The sequence below is a fragment of the Haliaeetus albicilla genome, unplaced genomic scaffold (genome assembly GCF_947461875.1).
Source record: "Haliaeetus albicilla unplaced genomic scaffold, bHalAlb1.1 scaffold_135, whole genome shotgun sequence".
In the NCBI taxonomy this organism is placed as follows: Eukaryota; Metazoa; Chordata; class Aves; order Accipitriformes; family Accipitridae; genus Haliaeetus; species Haliaeetus albicilla.
In genome coordinates, this window is record NW_027212486.1 from 18,981 (window position 1) to 37,517 (window position 18,537).

General features: G+C 53.2%; 1 protein-coding gene across 3 annotated transcripts; it reads right to left on the minus strand.

Annotated features, from left to right (window-relative positions):
* Nucleotides 1-274: 274 nt before the first annotated feature.
* LOC138684214 (electroneutral sodium bicarbonate exchanger 1-like) lies at nt 275-12,982 on the minus strand. Of its 3 annotated transcripts, XM_069777918.1 has the most exons (21): nt 12,566-12,982; nt 11,707-11,853; nt 11,119-11,254; nt 10,743-10,903; nt 9,637-9,822; nt 9,440-9,528; nt 9,150-9,307; nt 8,683-8,770; nt 8,030-8,176; nt 7,766-7,857; nt 7,256-7,430; nt 6,986-7,119; nt 6,196-6,441; nt 5,983-6,088; nt 4,904-5,065; nt 4,070-4,183; nt 3,570-3,731; nt 2,692-2,943; nt 1,818-1,886; nt 1,100-1,273; nt 275-1,000 (listed from the first exon to the last, which is right to left on the minus strand). In XM_069777918.1, the coding sequence occupies exons 1-21, from the start codon at nt 12,852-12,854 to the stop codon at nt 815-817; spliced, it is 3,273 nt and encodes a 1,090-aa protein (XP_069634019.1). In that variant the 5' UTR covers nt 12,855-12,982; the 3' UTR covers nt 275-814. The 3 variants fall into 3 exon arrangements, with proteins under 3 accessions (XP_069634019.1, XP_069634020.1, XP_069634021.1); XM_069777919.1 differs by lacking the exon at nt 4,904-5,065; XM_069777920.1 differs by lacking the exons at nt 11,707-11,853; nt 12,566-12,982 and having other exon boundaries at nt 9,440-9,486; nt 9,565-9,822; nt 11,119-11,615.
* Nucleotides 12,983-18,537: the final 5,555 nt, after the last annotated feature.

Consider the following 18,537-nt stretch of genomic DNA (forward strand, 5'->3'; position numbering starts at 1 on the left):
ACAGATCACGCCTGCAACTCCGCATGTGTAAGTATGAGGATCTCCAGCTACCGTAAAGGCACTGATGATGCAAGGTTTGGGGGTCAAACGCGAGTGCTGCAGCCGCTCTGCTTGGGGTGGCTTGCCCTGCGATCACCTCCTGCAGCCCTGCCCCCGAATTTGATTTTCCCACCAAGCTGCCTGCTGGTTTCTGTGGAATGCCCCACCAAGAGGCAAGTGGAGAAAACTCTGCCAAACACCTTCAAGCTAATCTTGCCGGGGGTCCTGGCGCTTGCTGGGGCTTTACCTGTCACTGCCTTGCTTTGGGATATCCACGTCGCTCGTCTTCCCCACGTTCAGCTGAACTGAACTTGCAGCAGCAGCAGCTTCCACCGCCCTCCTGGACTCCTGATGTAAAAAAGGGACAAATCACGTTCTCTGTCTTTGGTCAAAGTGGAGATAAGCTGAATGCCCAGCACAAACTTAGCAGTCTGCCCTCCCCTTCTGCCCCTTGGCAGCTATAGGTATTAGTGCAGCAGGGGAGAAACCGTTCACTCCAAAGATTTCGGGGCAGGGGGATTGTGTGTTCAAAACACGATTATGAGCAAATCTTGCCAGCAGCAGCAGCAGCATCTAATAATAATCATCATAATGATAATGACCTTTGTGAAAAACGACTCGTTTTAAAAATTACACCTGTATTCAAGTGTTCAGCTCACTGCTACTTGAGGAAACAAAGGTTACAACGTGGGACCCAGCCTATTGGGATCTATTTCGATTGAGTGCTGATCTTCCCCCAACGTTTCCAGACAAGCTGAAAGAGAAACAGGCAATCTCACAGCCCGACGGAGATGTCCAGCCCCGAGGACCCAGCAAGCCTTACCTCTTCTTCTTCTCCAGCTTCATTTCTGGCATCGTCCAACTTCTTCTTCCTTTCTGGCATAAGGTCATCCAGAAAGCTGAGCTCTCGCTTTGAGAAGCAGAAATCCATCGCTTTCCGGACAAAGACGAGAGCCAAAACCTTCGCGAGTAAGAGGGAAGATGCGGTGAGCTCAGAGACGATGCCACCTCTCACTCCAACGCTGCAAACACCCCGCTGCCGAGCGGCGGCAGCTCTTACCATCATGGGAAAGATGATGGCGGCACGGGACACCTTGATGGTCCAGAGCAGGACGAGGCAGGTCAGCTGGATCACCGTGAACAAATGCACCTTTCGCAAGGGCACGTGCCGCAGGTAGATGAAATCCGGCTGGTGTTTCGCCGGCATCCAAAACAGCTTCAAGCGATCAAAGAACTGCAAAACAAAAGGGAGAGGTTGCCACCTTGGGACTGCGGCAAGGTTCTGGCCCTCTCGAGACGGGGAGGCAGTTTGCAGCATCTCGCTTGCCGTCAGAAATCCTGGATCCCACCGCGTTCCTCCTGGGAGCAGCACCCATTTTCCCTTTGCTCCATCTATCAACCGGCTTGCCCCCGAGAGCTGCCCACCAAACGGCAACTATTCCATGCCATTCCATTAGTAGCATTTCTCGGCCCACTGAATCCCCCAAGCGAGGATTTCCACCAGTGGTAGAAACTGCCTTCCCTTTGCACTGAATTCCCCCGCTTTCACGTAACCAAACACTGACCTGCCCTAAACCCTGAAACAGAGAGCGCTGAACTTGCCTGGTCCTCCCAGCCCTATATACCTCCTGTGCCTCCACCAATCTTTTGCTTACACAAAAGACTTTCATTGCTTGCTCTGCGAGAAGTTTTTCCCATGCCACTGCTTTTTTTCCCTGCTGCTACGGAGACAAAATACCAGGGAGCCGACACGCTGCACGCTGTAAAAGAGTCCGTACCTGAATTCCTCTGAGCGACGACACACCCATGTAGAGAAAGACGCCATAAAGCACAGGCATTGGTATAAACTGGGGGGGGAGAAAGAAAAAAAAAAAGAATGCAATCGTTTCTTTTTCTATATTGCATTTTCAGTATTACCACCCTCTTCCACAGGCACTGCCTAAAATTGCTTGAAGCTTTCCAGCTTCCATTCAGGCTTAGAGATGGGTCAGATTTTAACCATTAAAGATTTTGTGCGCACGAGTGAGCTAAGGCTCTGCTTTAGGCTGAACTTTGGAGTTACCTCTCCTCAGAATAATCCTATTTTCCAGAAAGCTTGGAGGAAAATAGGCAATTTCACCCGTGCTGCCCTATGCCGCAGTCCGTGGCAGCAGAAAAACACTTCTGCCTATTCTTGGGGCAACAGGCAAAGGCCACATGCCTCCTTTTAGCCTAGAGACGAGATTACTTTGTGGGAGGAACGTGCAAGGAAGCCCACGGGGATGACCTCAGTGTGTTTAGCTCCTGGGAATGGCTGCTCCGGGGCATTTGGGCAGCAAATTGCAGCCAGTAAAGGGCTGCCTGTTTGAAAGAGAGCAGATGTGCTGGTCTGAATATGCTCAACTGTAACCCATAAACATGGGCGGGCCTGAAAGACACCCGAAAATTCAAGCAGTTGCGTTGCTCGCTCGCCTCGAGCACACCAAACGGGGGCCTGAAGGGCTGCAAAGCCTAACCGAGGCTGGTTCCCACCGTGGGTCGAGCCCCAAGGGTTGGGATCACCTCCTCCTCCTCCGCTCCACAACTAACTCCTCAGGCCTGCAGAGAGGGGACTGGTTTTCTGTAACCTCCAACAAGCTCGCGGTTGTTGGGTGGTTTGCATTTTCCTCTCACCTTTAACACGGAAGTGAAGAAGACGGAGCAGCCCATGAGCACAAAGATCAGCAAGCCAGTGACTCTCTGCTCTCGTATCCCCAGAAACTTGGGTTGTTCTCCTGGAGCTGAGCAGTCAGACTCTACTTTGAGGCTATTCACGTGGGTGATGGACAGGACGGTCGCAGCCACAAACCAGGGCAGCCCCATCACAGAGCACACCCCGAGCATCACGGCCACCACAAAAAGGTCCAGGTGGTACCCGCATCCTTTCTGCAGGCAGGAAAACAAGAAACAGAGCATCCCATAGCACAAGAGCAAGGAGAACGTCGCAAGGCAGACTCAAACCCGGCTCGAGCACAAGTCAACTTCTTCAGAATTTAAAACAAGAAATGGAAACAAGTAAGGGTGTATGCAAGCTTTGCACACGCACCTGGCATGAAAATCGGGCAGGAGTTCAGATGCAAGGGATATGGGGAGCTTGTGCGATACATACTTCTCCAAAAAAAAAAAAAAAGCCACCCCACAACCCAAAACCACCAAACCATTTTTTTCACTCACAAAGAAAATTCTACCACTTGCAAGGAAGGCGTGACTCTGAGTTATCCCTGGCAGCGCATCAAAACAATTCATTCCCCGCACCTGCTGCTGCTGCCATTTTAAAACAAAAAGGCGCTTCTATATTGCTCCAAGATTAATTTGCTCCTCCAAAAGGTTGCTCATCTGAACTGCCCTGTCACTTGCTCCCTGCATCATCGTTAATCCAGGAGAGCATCCTGCCACGCAGCCTGGCCTTGTCCCAAACCAATGCCTTCAGAAAGCATCGGGAATAAGAGCTTCTCCCCAGACCTGCAGCCCAGAAGGGGCTGGGGCTGGGGTCATCTCTCGCAGGCCCTTACCTTCAGCTTGTGCTCCTTCCTGTTCACAATAACGGCACTGATCTGCTGGTCCATGAATATCAAGATGGTGCAGAGCAGAGCTGGGACGAGCGCAGCCAACACCGTCCACCAAGGGTTGGGTCCTATGGGGTTGATGAACCACCCGCGGTCGTCTCTGGTAGGCTGCAACAAAGCCCACACGTCAGCATCGTCTCCCAGCCCAGGCACTCCACTGGCTTTCATTTTCCCCTCCCTCCCTGTGTCAGAGCACCTCCCAGCCCTGGCTTCACGTCCCCCTCTCCCGTGGGCTTCAGCAGTGCCGGTGTCCTCTTTGCAAGCACCTCTAGATACTTCTCCTGTAGGTATCTAGTTTTGGGGCCATCTTCTCGGTTCCAGGAGGAAGCAAGGCACTTGGAGGTGGAAGAGGAGATGCTCACACCCCCAGCATCTCCTCCAGACTCAGCCCTGCCCTGCCCCGGCATCACCTTGTGGCACCCCCACGTGCCAAAACACCCCAGTACCTTGAACGCATGGGGGACCTGGAGCTTCGGCGATGGGATCCCAGCCACAAAGTCAAGGAGCACCATGATGACGATGGTGAGGAAGACAGCAAAGTCGCTCACTGTGGACCGTACCTGGGGCAAGAAACCAGAGGTGAAAGGGGCATGGCAAACAGGGCCGTAACGTGAGATGCCAGAGTTGCAGACATCCACAACGTTAGGCTGGTTAACCAAATCCCACCACCCCTCTGAGCACATGCAGCCTGATCCCTTGCTTAGATACTGTTGCTGTGTTTGTCCCTGTGACATCTGGTGTCAGACAATAAAAAAAGCTTAATTAGGTGGACAAGGGTTGGTTTAAGTCAAAACCTAAAAATAATAATAATAATATTAAAAATAAGAAAACAGATGTCTGCCACTACAGCTACACTCACAGCTACAATGGCAACAAGGCACTGAGGCATCCTTTAGTCCTCAAAAGGAAGCTCCTCATTCGAATCTACTTTCCGCTCGAGCACATAATGCGCAGAAGGTAAGGAAAAAAAAACCAAAACCCCAACCCCCAAAACTTTGGGAAACCTGACTTCCTACTACCTGAGGAGGAAAAATAAAAAAAAAAAAAAAAAAAAAAAAAAATCTTCAATCTGGGGCAGGTCACGAGGCAGGTGGGAAATGCTACGATGATTTTGCACTCATGGAAATGAGTGCGGGACGTCCAAGCTCTTGGAGAGCTTGGCCTGCAAGGCCAACGTTTCCCAGCTTGACCAAGGCGGGGCAAATACTGCTTAGTGCTCCAGGAAAGCCATTTTGGGAAACGAGTGTGGAGATGGATGCTGGCCACCATCTTCTACTTACTCTGGTTGGAAAGTAGCGGCTGGTTTTAAACTTCTTCAAGAAGCCTGACAGGGCAAAGGTGGCGAAGAAGAGGATGCAGCACCAGAGGAACACGTCAGGCGTGTAGGGGCCGTCGCGTCCACAGGCAGGTCCTTGAAACTCCCCACGCAAATACCGACATTCCTGGAGAGACAGAGCGTCAGGACACAAAGGCAGTGCACGTGCGGCAGGGAAACCTCGCATAGCTAGGGGGTTTTGAGGACCTCGGTCCAAGATCCACGACCCTGTAACTGCTCCTGCCAATGGAGATTTATATTTAATGAGCAGCAGCAGCTGAACAAGTGACACATCGAACTACAGAGCGGAGAAATGAGACGTGAGGGGACGCCATACCACACACCCTCGGCACATCCTCTGCCTGCCATTCGAGCAATCGTGGCTAAAGAAGACACCAGAGGGGAAGGAAACACTGGAAACTCTTGGGGATAGAGAGAGAGGCAAGAGGGAAGGAGGGCTAAAGACAACCATGGCAGGAAAGGAGGAGAAGAGACAAATCGTCCCTTCCCAGGGGAGGGCTCGCAGAACCTGGCCAAGAGGGGATGAAGGCCACCGTAAGAGCCTGCCGCCCTAGGCCCGGGCTCTGCTTCCAGCAACAACAGCCTGAGAGGCTGCTCAGACATTTATGCATGGACCTACAGACAGCACTGAATGAGAAAGCAAGGCCTGGAGTTACTAGGAACCCATTAAGGAGGCCAATTACTACCTTTCAAGCATGAACTTAAGTCCTACAACTTCTACAGTAATCAAACCACCCACTACTTAACCTTCCTCCCAGTCAGAAGTACTGTCCTGCAACAGGCTTGAGGGGGACACTTGCTACCCACAATGCTGGGGACCAGGTAGACTGGGACAAGGTGGACTCTCCTCCCCAGGACCAAGCAGGTTCAAAGCACACGCTAGATCTAAGCAAGGACTTTTCCGAGCAGCACTAGCACAGTTTGAAGCCCATCATTCCCTGAAGGGCTCTGACTTTTGCACCATCCAAATGCCCCCGGACCCCATGGCCGCGGCGCGAGGAAGCAGTGGCTCGGGGCACTTACGGTCACCGTGAGGTTTTCCCAGGCTATGCCAGACACGTTGATCTTGTTGCTCGCCCAGAAACGCAGCGTTTCGTTGCTGGGATGGGTCGGTGCCTCACACTTACAGCTGGCAGGAGAGAAGCCAAGACGGGGGGGGTAAGGGAAAGGCGATGGAGGTGCAGCCCGGAGCTCCTGCCAAGGGGCAGCATCTTTCTCGGGGGAAAAAAAACCCACTAGTAGCTGGTGAGGAAGTCCAGCTTGCTGTGCATGTGCACAGGGTAGGTGTCTCGCAGGTGACTCAGCTTCTCCAGAGCCTCGTAGATGAAGATGATGCAGATGAGGGAGGCAAAGGCTTCTTCCGTGAAGCGGGTGACGTAGCACACCAAACAGCTGGCGTCGGTGGCCACCAGCACTATGCACAAGAAGGCGGTCCACAGCCCAATGCACGCCCGCAGAGACAGATAGGAGAGCGCGTACTCCCTGCAAAAGCAAAATGAAACAAAGGCTGGAAAGGCCAGCAAGAGGCCCTGAGCCATGCCTGCCTTCGGGGAAAGCGGGGAGCAATTTTGGAGCGTGTCAAGGCTGCGGATGGGAAATGCCGTTTCCATGTACTACCACAGAGAGCCTCGGGGCTGTGGTGTAGGGTGTAGACCCACAGGAGGAGAGGCCAATTACTTAGTTACCACTGCTGAACAAGGATCTTGTGTTAACACCTTGGAGGCTGCTCGAGGTCAGGTCCCTCTTGGGCCAGGTGGTGTTCTCCCACATCACCCTGACGCCCTAACACTGAAACCAGCTGGGTGCGCACCCAGTCACCTGCTGCCAGCAAGCTGGGGCTTAATAATAAACCTTATGGCAATATAAGGGTGGTTTATCTCCCATCAAAGCCATCGCAACAAAAGGACTGTCACTAAAATCTAGCAACTACCCCTAAGAAAAAGAAAAGAAAAGAAAAGCATCTTTTCTCCATCACTGCCCCCTTCTGAAGGCTCTCGCAGCACCCAGCTGCGGCAGCCAGCCTTACTTGCAGAATTTGTAGAGGATCTTCTCGAACACGAGCACGGGTCCCGTGCTGCCGAGGATGGTGAGAGGTTGGCCGGCAAAGAGGCAATACACCACGCCGGCCATGGACGCGCCCAGCAGCGACTCCATGGCACTCTGTCCGGGGAAGAGAGGCAGCCGTGAGTAAATAAATCGTTAGGGAGAAACAACAACCAAAGCCCATTCACTGCAGCAAGGACTTTGGCCTGAGTTTGATCCTCCCCCATGGCCCCCAACAGAGAGAGGGGCTCACTATGTGGCCATTGGTCGCCTCCCCCAGCAGTCCCCCGAAGGTGATGACAGGGGACATGCAGGCACAGTAGAGGAAGAGGAAGGACGCCAGGCACTGCAGGCTCAGACCATCCCGGAAGTCGCTCCAGAACCACGGGGCTTTCCGCTTCACGTCCAGGGTCAAACCTCCAAAGAGCCTGCAGGAAGGAAAAAGAAGAGAGTCTGTTCTCTTGGAGGAACACGCTGACTTTGCTTTGCTGCAGAAGGGCAATCACAAGCACAGAGCAACTTCCGTGGCTAAAAAGAAGCACTCTCCTTCATCCCAAATCAAGGAAACCTGCGTGCAATGGTGATGGCTGGGGCTGAGCCCAGCTGCCCAGACCTCCCCCCTGCCCAGCCCAGGGGACCAAGCTGGTCATGTGGAGCCCCTTCACTGAACCAGCTAACCCCAAAGACCTGCTAGAAGGGAAGGTGCATGCTCAGATTTGAGGGGCAAACAGAAAAAAAACACCCAAACTATTAAAGCTCCCACCTTCCCGTCCGCTGCAGTTCAGGGCCACAGTGTTTCTCCAGCGTGCTGTGAGAAGCACCGTCATCAAGAGCTCCTGGCATCTTCCTTTTTTCCTGTTAAAACGGAAGTAAGATAAAGCTATGGACTTGCAACCACTGGCTCGTTTTGCTTCTGGTCTGGCTCTGTGACTGTGTCAGAGCGGGACCTTGTGAATTTGGGCCCCTGAACAGCGTCCCCAGCTGTCCTGCCCGTCCCCCTCGCGCCTCCCGCCGACGCAGCACCCACCTGCGAAGGGACGTTTTTCGGGGGCTCGATTCGGATCGATGGATCCCACTCTCCTGGCGGCAAGACCGTGACCTGATCCAGAAACTCGTCGATGCCAGCCACCAGGTCAGCCCCGTTCTTGGCTTTATAGGCAACGTCACGGAAAACCTGCCAATAGAAGACGACCTGGTGAGAGGACAACCCAGCTCGGATGTCCTAACCAGTGCAATAAACTCTTGCCTAAACGCAAGGCTTTTTCCCCAAAATTTCCTGCTGGAAAGGGCAGGAAATATTCCCCCAAAAGGAAAAAATCTGTGCATCATGGCATTTGTAATCGTCTCCCCCACGAGGCCCCTGTCCCCCATGGCACACCATACCCTTCTGCTTAAAGAGCAAGAGAAGTTTTACTGGCCCTGGCAATGCCACCACTGGGGACAGCGTGCTGGGGACCCCGGCGAGAAGGATGAGGTGCAGGATGCACCCCGGGTGGGATTTCAGCCTCCAGGATGTGGCGTGATGCAAATCTGCGTGTTTGCTTTGGGGTGAGAAAGAGGGCTGGGCTGTTTGGAGAGCTGCGGGCAGCTGGGACAGCAAATCCTCTTCCTCACTACTTCAGAGACAGGGAGAGCTGAAGAAAGGCAAAAATGACCCGGAGCTATCTCATCTTGTCGCACCTCATCCGTCATGATAGTGGCCATGGACCTGCCGATCTCATGGTACTGATGGGCTTTTCCTTCTGGCCCAAGCAAAACAAACAGGAACCTGGGCAGGAAAAACAAAATGAGAGAGAGAAAAAGGTGTCCTTGCTCCGAGAGCACCCAAGGAAAGCCCTGGCAGCTCCCAGCCCAGAGCGTGGCTCAAGACGGGACACGTAGGCTCAGCGACGCCGCGATGAATTTGAAATTCTTCCAAGCCGACGGCAAATTTAATTTGGGGGCCAACTTTCATTACAATTGGCCGATGGGTTTAAAAGCTACAGCAGGGAATGGAGAAACGAAGGCGAGGAGATGTGGGTGGGGGAAACGTGCTTGCTCCCCCTCCCACTCGCCTTGTTCCCTTGGGACACCAAACTGATGCCTGCAACTTGATCTTTGGTTGGGTGTCTTTTTTACGGAAAAAAATTTGCGCTTCTCATTCGCACCTTGTTGGGATGGGAACTTCTGTCATGCCTGAGAGGAGGACAGCCGGGCTCAGGCGGACAAATGCCACGATGGGCTGGTGAAGGAAATCCAGCTCTCCTACCAGCACGTTGGATGCTTCAGCCCCGGTGGGAATTTTCTTCATGAAGTGCAGCTCCGCCTGGGCACGACAAGCGATTTTCAGGCAATTACCCCAACAGCAAAGCCCACAGCGCTCTGCAGCACACTCTGCAGCCAAGTTTGCAAGAGCAAAGCCGGCCCTAAAGGCGTAAGAAAGCTGCGAGTGTCTCACCTTGCTTAAATCCATTGCTCTGCTCTCAGGGTTCACCCCATCTTTAGCTTCCGCAGCGGTGGGAGAAGGACAAGGGGTGATTGTTTGGGCTGGTAGGAAGAAGAAAGACACTCAGAAAGATGGGCAAGGAGCAACTGGGACGCTTCTCCTTTGCCCGGACAAGTCTAATGGGGCCACAGCCCTGCAGAAACCCTCACCTGGCTTGTAGAGGAGGTGCAGGTCTGACTGCCTCTTGCTCACGTCAGCAAACGAGCAGACAGCGGGGAGAAGGTTGGTTGTCTTCTCGTTCTGATGGTGGTGCTTCCTCAAAAGGACTTCTCGAACCTGCGCCCGCATGTGCTCGTCAAACTCCGTGGACTGTTCTTGCTGGGCCAGGATCATATCTGAGGATGGCAAAGGGAAACGAAGCCGTCAGAGCAGAAACCCCAACAAGTCCCGACCCCCAAAGCCCCCAGGGAAGGCTGTGCCACACAGGCTGCACCCTAATGCCGGCTCAGCCTTGCACAGCAAGGCCTTTTAACAATGTTCAGCCTTTGCAGCGAAAACGAGAATTTTCTTTTGCTAAGAAACATCATCCAAGTGCTTATTCATCATTCCGCTAAGATAAATATTGCCCATTCTAAATAACGCAATTTTCTTGCCCGACCTGGCCTTTCTGACTCTACACGTTTACCCAAATTATAAGCAATCTAGAGCACAGACGTTCCCAGAGTTTCCCGTGCTGATCGAGTGCAATTTGCCGAGCCCAGGGAGAAACGTGCTAAGAACGGCTCCGACTTCTCCAGCCCTTGAAAGGGCTGAATGGAGACCTGCCGCCAGCCAAAGATAACTTCTCCAAAGCGGCTTTTGCAATTAACTTCAAGTATCTTCCCCACAGGAATACACTGCTTGGTCATCGCCAGATAACCTCTGCCTTAAAACTCTTCAATGCTGGATGTTAAGGCAAAAGTAAGAAAAAGAATGCGAGGAAACAGCTTGTAAGAAATCGTTCCCTTAAGGAGGTTCAGCTCTTACGCGGACTCCGTATTTCTAAGAGCAGCCTGCTAAGCCCTGACACACGCTCCTTTTTGGCTGCAGAACATTCTCTAGTGGCTTCTCCAGCCCCACAAACTGCTTTCAAAAGGACCCCGTATGGGAAGAAAAAAACGGTGCGACTGTTGCACGCCCAGTCTACATCCAAAAACAGCTCATGAGAAAAACACAGTGGGACTTCTGGAAAAGGACGTGCCATTAGGGCAGGGTCTGATGTGGGAGTGAAGAGCTGAGCTCGGCCGTTCCCGGAGGGATGCAGCGCCCACGGTACCTGCAATCTCTTCGATGCTGTTGGCACAAATGTCCAGCAGCACCGACCCGTTGCTGATGCAGCTCCTCAGCTCGGAGAGGCTGTGCAAGGACAGCGTGCCAACGTAGGGCTTGCTCCAGCGCTCGCCGCCATCTTCCACGTCCTCCTCAAACTTCAGCCACCTGTGGACATCGGGTGCGATCAGCCCCATTGCAAGAAAACAGCCCCAGCTCTGCAACCCCTTTGACAGAGCCACGGGGTGGCAAGAGGAGAAGGCTCCTCGTGCCGCCACCTGCAGCTGCAAAAGCTTCGCGTCCTGGAGGGGAGAAAGCAGAGCCCACGGGCGCTGCCGGTGCGGGGACTCCTCTCCCACCGCAGCCAAGCAGCAGGGATTTACCTTGCCGTTTCCTTCCACTCGGCATCTCGGCCCTCTTTTACACAGATCTCATCCAGCTCGGAGAACAAGTGGTGAGGGACATGCTGCTCGTCCTCCTTGGTCCTGAGAATGAACTGCACCCGCTGGGACGGGGAGCCTGGGGGCAGAAGGCAAAGACCCATCCCGTTACCGCGCCTCAACACAGCTCATCACGCTCACGTGCAAAGTGGCCATCAGCACCAGTGCAGCCATAAACACTGGGCTGGCCCCTCTCCTCTGCGTCTGTCTGGGCTTGCACAGAGCCATGGAGAAGGAGAAGCATCTAGTCCACCTCTGCATAAGGATGGGCTGCTTTCCTTCCCCACATTGCCATTTTTAAAGCCAGGATCCCTCTAAGGAAGACGAGCCTACACCCATTAGGCATTTAACTGCATTAAAAAAAAAACCCCAACCAACCAACAAAAAAAAGAAAACTTGGGAAAAAGAGGGTGTTGCTCAATAAGGCCACTTTCCCTCGGAAGAACAGCAACTCACTCAAACTAGCCACAGGGACCTGCTCGCAGAAGGCCCCAGCGCCCACGTTGCCCCCAGGAGTTTAGCGAATGCCGCGGTGGGACTTACAGTGGTAGCCCTGCTCCGTCGGGGCAGAGTCCTTCTCCCGTTCCCCTTCCCGATGCTTCTGGCTGTGGCGTCGGTGATGCCGGTGGCTCTGCCTAACCAGTGGCATCCACGCGCCCACGTACAGGGTCCGGTGGCCTGCGAAAAGCGAAAAAGCGGCGTGTTTTGCAGCACTCTCGGCATTGCAGCAATGGTTGAGGTGGCCGGTGCCTTGCTAAGCCACGGTTAAATCCCAGGAGCAACACCACCTTCCCTTAATCTTATTTTCACCGGACCTCCTTTTTTGCAAGCCTATTTTACTCGAGCTTTGCAACAACACAGCAACAACAAGCGTTGGCTCCGCCTCATCTAAAAGTGCCCTGAAAGTATCGGACCTCTTCTCAAATTCCAGCTTCGGCTGGACAACACTCAGACTTGCTCATTAAGCAGCAACACAAGCTAATTATTGTCAAAATCTCTGTACGGCACGAGGCGACAAGAGACGGTCAAATCAGTCCCATCGTAATGAACTCCAGAACAAAAAAAGAAAATCACAGCCCCGCGTCTGCAGCCCTGAAATGATTCTCCTGACCTCTCCAAGCCAGGAGCAGCCTCTGCGAGAAAAAAAGCCGTCAATTATCGAGCCCCGTGGCTACAACTCACACCGTGGCCTCCCGGGGGCCTTTTTCCCTCCGTTTAAAAAGCCGTAATAGTAAAAAACCTGACAATAACTGTGCTGCTTTATTGAGAAGCGCGGCACGTTTTGCTGCACGTGATGCGACACCCAACAAGGCACACTGGAGAGACTTTGTGCAATGGGAAAACGCGCTGGGCTGGTGGCTCCTCTACCAGGATCTCAGCAGAGACTCACCTTCCAACTCCTCCTTCTCATAGCAAATACTGACAGCGTTGCTCCTTCTTCCCCGGTCGATCACTGCCTCCTCGTCATGTCTCTGTTTAGCAACGACAAGAAGGGAAAAGTTGGGGCTGGGGGTGGAGAGCTCCCTTACGTCCTCCCAGCCATCATCCAGCCCTGCGTCCACGCGAGTCCACGAGCCATCACGCCTCTGCGTGCCTCCTCCTCCTTCAGGCACAGCCCTAAAACCACGGACTTGTAGGAGGTTTTTCTTCCCATACGCAAATAAAACAGCCCATAACATCACCTGTACTGCATACCATGAGAGTCTGGACGTATTTCATACAGCAGGAGAGGGATGACTGTTTCAGACCAAAAAAACCCACCTCCTGCTTTGTTCTTCAGGTTCCTGTCTAAAAAAGCGATTTCCAAACTGGAAAAAATAACCCCAACCCACAAAACTGCACTTTTGAGCCCCGGCCGTGCTACCTGTAACTCTTCCAGAAGTGTCATTTTGTGACCCCCAGTTGGGTTCATCCTCACGTCAGTCACTGGGTTTTGGGGACAACTGAACCTCCAGGTCAGTCAGGGGGCCCGATTCCCCAGGGACTGATGGAGTAGCCCTCACGGGAGGAGCTAAGTGGCACCCAGTGTGCACCAACTCCAGAGACACAATAGGGACCATTATGAAATCACAAGCTATGATGCGGATCCAGGCAGCTACTTAAAGCCACGCACCCCTAGACCCTTCCCGCTTGGAAAACTTAGTGCCTGGGGAGAAGCCAGCTCTGCTTTCAGCAAAAACTCTCCAGAACAGAGAAACTTCCTGCATGAGAGGTGTCAGGCTCAAAAGTGCGCAGAAGGAAAACCCTCCACAGGCTCGTTCGCCCTCCTGAGAAGCAAAGCCCATTAGCAGCAGCATGGTTTCTCTCTTTTTCTTTCTAACAGTAGAGCTGAAGCTCTAGCATCCTGAGGATAACGGGAGGTACAAATACGGTAGGGAAAAAGAACATCTTACTGGATCGATGGGTAGATTCAGAAAAAAACCCTGCTACACAGTAGTTTATCCCGACTGCTAGCTAGAACCGAGAAGACTGTTTTTTCCACCTGCGTCGACAGTTCCGGTGAAACATACTACTCGTCTAGGACGGCTGCATCTGAGGAACGAGAATTAGTTATCTGCAATACAAGGAATAACAATGAGTCATTTTGTGTCATGATATTCATCAGACTGCACAGAGAAACAAGAGACAAATGCATTTGAATAACCATGTCTTGTGTTACGTTTTAACCACTTAACATTCCATGAGAAATACCCCAAGAGCTCAAGAAGAAAGAGCAGAAAGACAGGAGACAGGTGAAAGCCGAGAGCGCCAGCTAGACGGAATGAAAGACCCTCTTCCTTCTCTGAAGCTTCAGCAAGGCTTCCTTCACCTGCTTGTTCCTCCGACTGTAAATGACGGGGTTCAAACTGGGGCTGACGAGACTGCAGAAAAGGGAAAGAACTTTCTCCCTCCCAGAGGAGTTACCGCTCCCGGGCCCCGCGTACATGAAGATGGCGTTTCCATAAAAGACACCCGCCGCGGTCGGGTGGGAGCCACACGTGGACAAGGTTTCGTGCCATCCTGGCGCAGAGCGGATGCGCAGATCGGTGGCCGGGGTGTCCAGGGAGGAAATCAGGATTAAGGCTAAAGGCAAGAGGAAGAAGCACACACAGACAGCAAAGATCAGGACTTTATTGGCAGGAGCGGCAGTGCAGGCCAGCTTTAAGACAGCAACAATTTCACAGGAGAAGTGGACAACCTCGCAGGGGCCACAGAAAGGCAGGTGTAAAGCCAGAGAGGCTTGCAGCGTGCCCAATACGAACGCCAAAGCCCACAAAACCGTGGCAAGGGTGAGGCGCAGCCTCCAGATCACGATGAGGGCATAGCGCAGGGGACGGCAGATTGCCACGTAGCGAACATGAGACATCACGGCCAGCAGCACGCACGCTGTAAGTGCAAAGATTAAATAAAGATGGATCTGTGCCCCACACCCAGCACAGGAGAGGGCTCTGCCTTGTCCAAGGAGGCTCCTTAGCATACGGGGGACATTGCTGGAGGCGTAGCAGATGTCCGCGATGGAGAGGTGGCAGAGGAAGAAGTACACGGGGCTGTGGAGGCAGCAGTCCAGGCAGATAAGCAGAAAGACAAGTGCGTTTCCCATCAGAGTGGCAGAGCAGAGGGCAGAGAAAAGGCCAAAGAGGCAGCGCTGCAGGGCTGGGGTGCTGCAGAACCCCAGGAGGACGAATTCTGTGACAGTCGCTTCATTCTGCACGCTGTGCTGGAGGTGAGGCAGCACAAACTGCGACCACGGAGGTCTGGAAGCAAAGGAGCAAGGAAAAGGAAAGAAAAAGGAGAGTTTTCCTAAGAATGTTGTGTCCTTTACTCTTTACGCTGCAGCTCCCTTCTCCCCGTTCTTCCCTCTGACTCCAGTGAAAGGTGCGTACTACCCTCCCCACGCTGAGCGACGTACATCTGAATTGCAAGCTCTAATCTCTCTGCAAACTTTGAGCAGCTTGACCAATCTCGCACAACTTTGCTGCCTAGCTTGCCCTTGAAGTCTTTCTTTTCCTGGGTTGGTTTGGGGTTTTTTTTGCAGGGGGTGGGGAGGGGCAGGGGGTGGTTTTGCTGTTGGAGAAGATAAGATGATGAAGATTGCAGGTGTCGATTAAGGTGAAGTCAGAACAACTTCAAAGCAGCTATTTTAAATTAAGTCCATATTAAAAGGAATGCACAGTTCACAGAAGAATTCCAGTTTTACCATTAAACCAACCAGCATTTCCAATCCACTGCCGTGTCCTCTTTACCTTCGTGCAATGCATTCCTATTGAATCCTGCAGTTGCTTGATCCGACTCCCCTATCCCAGCAGGGAGGCTACTGCAGGCCCGGGAAGGTCAGGCAGAACGTCACCTTGGTTCCTGCTGTGCAGCTGCTCGCCGTTACCAGTTTCGCAGGGTGCTGGTCAAGGTCCCTGGGCATCCCCTGGCACTTGTCTCCACGCGGCTCTCTGGTCTCCAAGATCTTCCGCCACTTCCAGGATACTTCCTCCAGCCAGGATCTTCACCTTTTCCTTCCTGGGTCCCTTTCTTCTCTTCAAGATCCCTTCTTCTTTCTGGGAACCCTTCTTTTTGCCACCACCTCTTCTTTCTGGAACCCCACGCCCCCAGTTTTCCCAATCTAAGTTGTCTATGTGAGCAGTACGATGCCTGATCAGCCTCCGAATTAAGGCTTCTGTCTCCTAGCTCTTTAGTAACTGTAGGATTCGGGACACGCTGGCTGCGTGTAGCAAGAAGCAGGCTTCTGCTTGACAGCTCAGAATTCAGTTTCAGACATTCACACGCACAGACCTTGCCACACACGTGCACCCCGTCACGTCTTGCCTGGTAACCTTCACAGTTTGAGCCAGTTTTTTGTCTACGGCCGGGCTTCAGACCCAGGGCATGGCCACAGAAGCGCATCCCCCCCGTCAGTCTGTGAGCTGAGCAAGGGAGAGTCAATACTTGTCTGGTGAGCCTCATACCCAGGCAATGTGGGCGACCCCTCTCCTGCGACAGCCCTGGCAAAAGCCACAGCAGGGTGCTCCCTTGCCTCTGCCTAGGTCACCGGGGTTCCCCTGCCTGCCATTGCTCCTTTGTCCTCCTCTGTGTTTGTGGAGATGAACCTTTAACCACACAACCTAACACCTACAACGCCGGGAAAAAGAGAGGCTGCAGAGGGTCCAGCGGGGAAGGTCGCCGATGTAAAATGCTCTTTGTGAGAGGCAGCACACCCAGCTCACCTCCTTGCTCCTGAGCTGCTCTATCGGAAGCACTGCGTGCAGGACGCTCTGCTCAACAGGCTGTGTCTGTCTCTGACTGCCTTGTCCTTGCTGCAGCACCGTGTGCTGGGGGAACGCCACGGAGAGCAAGGAGGACGCTCTTTCCCCAGGAGCAACGGAGGGTGCTCAGCTGAGTGCTGCTGCAGGGGCCAAAGTGGGGCAGGCAGGCAGGCAGGGGAAGGCAGGAACGAGGGAGCTGGGAGGAACCGGCCAGTCTGGGAGATGCCCGAGAGGCTCGAGAACCCTGTAAGCACAGGACGAGCTCACAGGAGGTTCAACGTGAGGCCCTGTGCTTAACCATGCCCTCCAGATCTGGACCTTCTCTGCTTCCCGAGTTACCGTGCAGTTTAACAGCCTGGTGCAGAGATCCTGACTGGGAGATCACTGTACCTCCAGGAGTTAGGGATCCACCTAACAGTTAACCTGAGCGGGTGCAGGTCTGTGCTGCGCTGTACCTACAGCGTGGCCTTCAGGCTGTGTCCCTACACATGCCCCTTGGCCGCAGGATAAACGGAGCTGGTTGACTGTGACAGAGGAGCCTCCAGGCAGCTCCTGCTTGGTACCAGCGATTACGCCACCTGCGCGGCCCTGCCGTTATCTAAAGTGCAGCAAGAAGTCCGCGCGTGAACATCCTTTATGCATGGAGTTGTTTTCTTCTAAGAAAAGTTGTACGACACCGTGAATGACCAAAAAGGAGGAACTTCTCCACAGGCAGGATCTGTACAGTGTGCCAAGGGAAAATCCGTCTGGGGTCTGCCCAATGCTGCATGAACGCAGGGTCCCCAGCATCTGAAGGGACCTAAGATTTACTTGCTACCTAGATGCCTCTTCTTGCTGCCTGTATGCCTTCTTCCTGGCTACGTCGCCTCCCAAGAGCTTGCCCACCCCCAGCCTACTGGGGAGGGGGGGAATGGTAGAGAGACAGCCCTGATGCTGTGCCAGCACTGCTCAGCCATGGCCAAAACACTGCTGTGTTATCAACAGCTTTCTAGCTACCAGTACAGAGCACAGCACCACGAGGGCTGCTGTGGGGTAAAGGAACTCCAACTCAGCCAGACCCAATAGAGAAGGAAAGTGGAGGAACAACAGAGGGGGCAGCCCAGGGACACAGAGCCCCAGGTCTCATCCGGCCGCTCCTGTGACCATACGGTGTATTCAAAATCAAATACCTGAAGTGCTTCCTTAGACGCAGTTTACAGCCAGGGGACAAGAAGGTGGCAGTTCTGCATTTTGCAGCTCCCAGGCTGATGGCAGAGCCAAAGCAAAAAAAAAAAACAAACAACAAAAACCAAACCAACCAAGAGAGGTAAGACTGGAGGCAAGGGGGCAAATGCTTTTCTTTCACCTTAGGCCAACTGCTCGGACGCTCTCTATGCTGCCCTGCCACAGAGGGCATCCCTCTCGTACCAGTAAGAGACATAAGAGCGAATTAAAGCCAGGACCCCAAACCAGACCAAAAACCCGGTCATGATGAAGAAGAAAGTGGAGAATGCATCAAACATAACAGAAAATGATTTTGGACATTCCCAGTTTACATTTGGAAAAAAGAGAGAAAAAAAAAGAGGAGGAATTAGGTATTAAAAGAAGAGCACTGAATGATAAAGCAGTAGCAGTCCCTCTACCACTACAAACCCACACCCCCACACGCACGTACGCACACAGACTTAACACCACCAAACTCCCATTGACTGTGATGTTCACCTCAGCTTGCTGGTCTAGAGATACTGAATGCCTGAAGCACACCAAGGAGAACTGAAAACATCTGCATGGCTTTAATGGGAATCCTCCAACTGAAACAAAGCGCTTTCTCCCTCTGTCTGCGTTGGCACATCCCCGAGTCACGCTCTCACTCCTCTCCTTCAAAGTCAAGATTCCTAAACGTGAAAAGCGGGAGTGGGGAATGGCGAAGGGAAGAGAAAAAGAGGGAGAGCATCATCAGTGGAAGACCTGCCAGCTGCTGCTGATTCAGCCCTGTTCGGGGGACCACCCCAGCAGAGAGGAGCTGGTTTGCGTGCCACGGTCCTCACTGCCTGTTCCCAGGGACAGGCCGTTTGCTCAGCCTTGCCGGCCAAAGCGTGGGAGAAGCGTAGGCGTGTGCCGTCGCTTGCAGAGGAGCACGGACACGTTC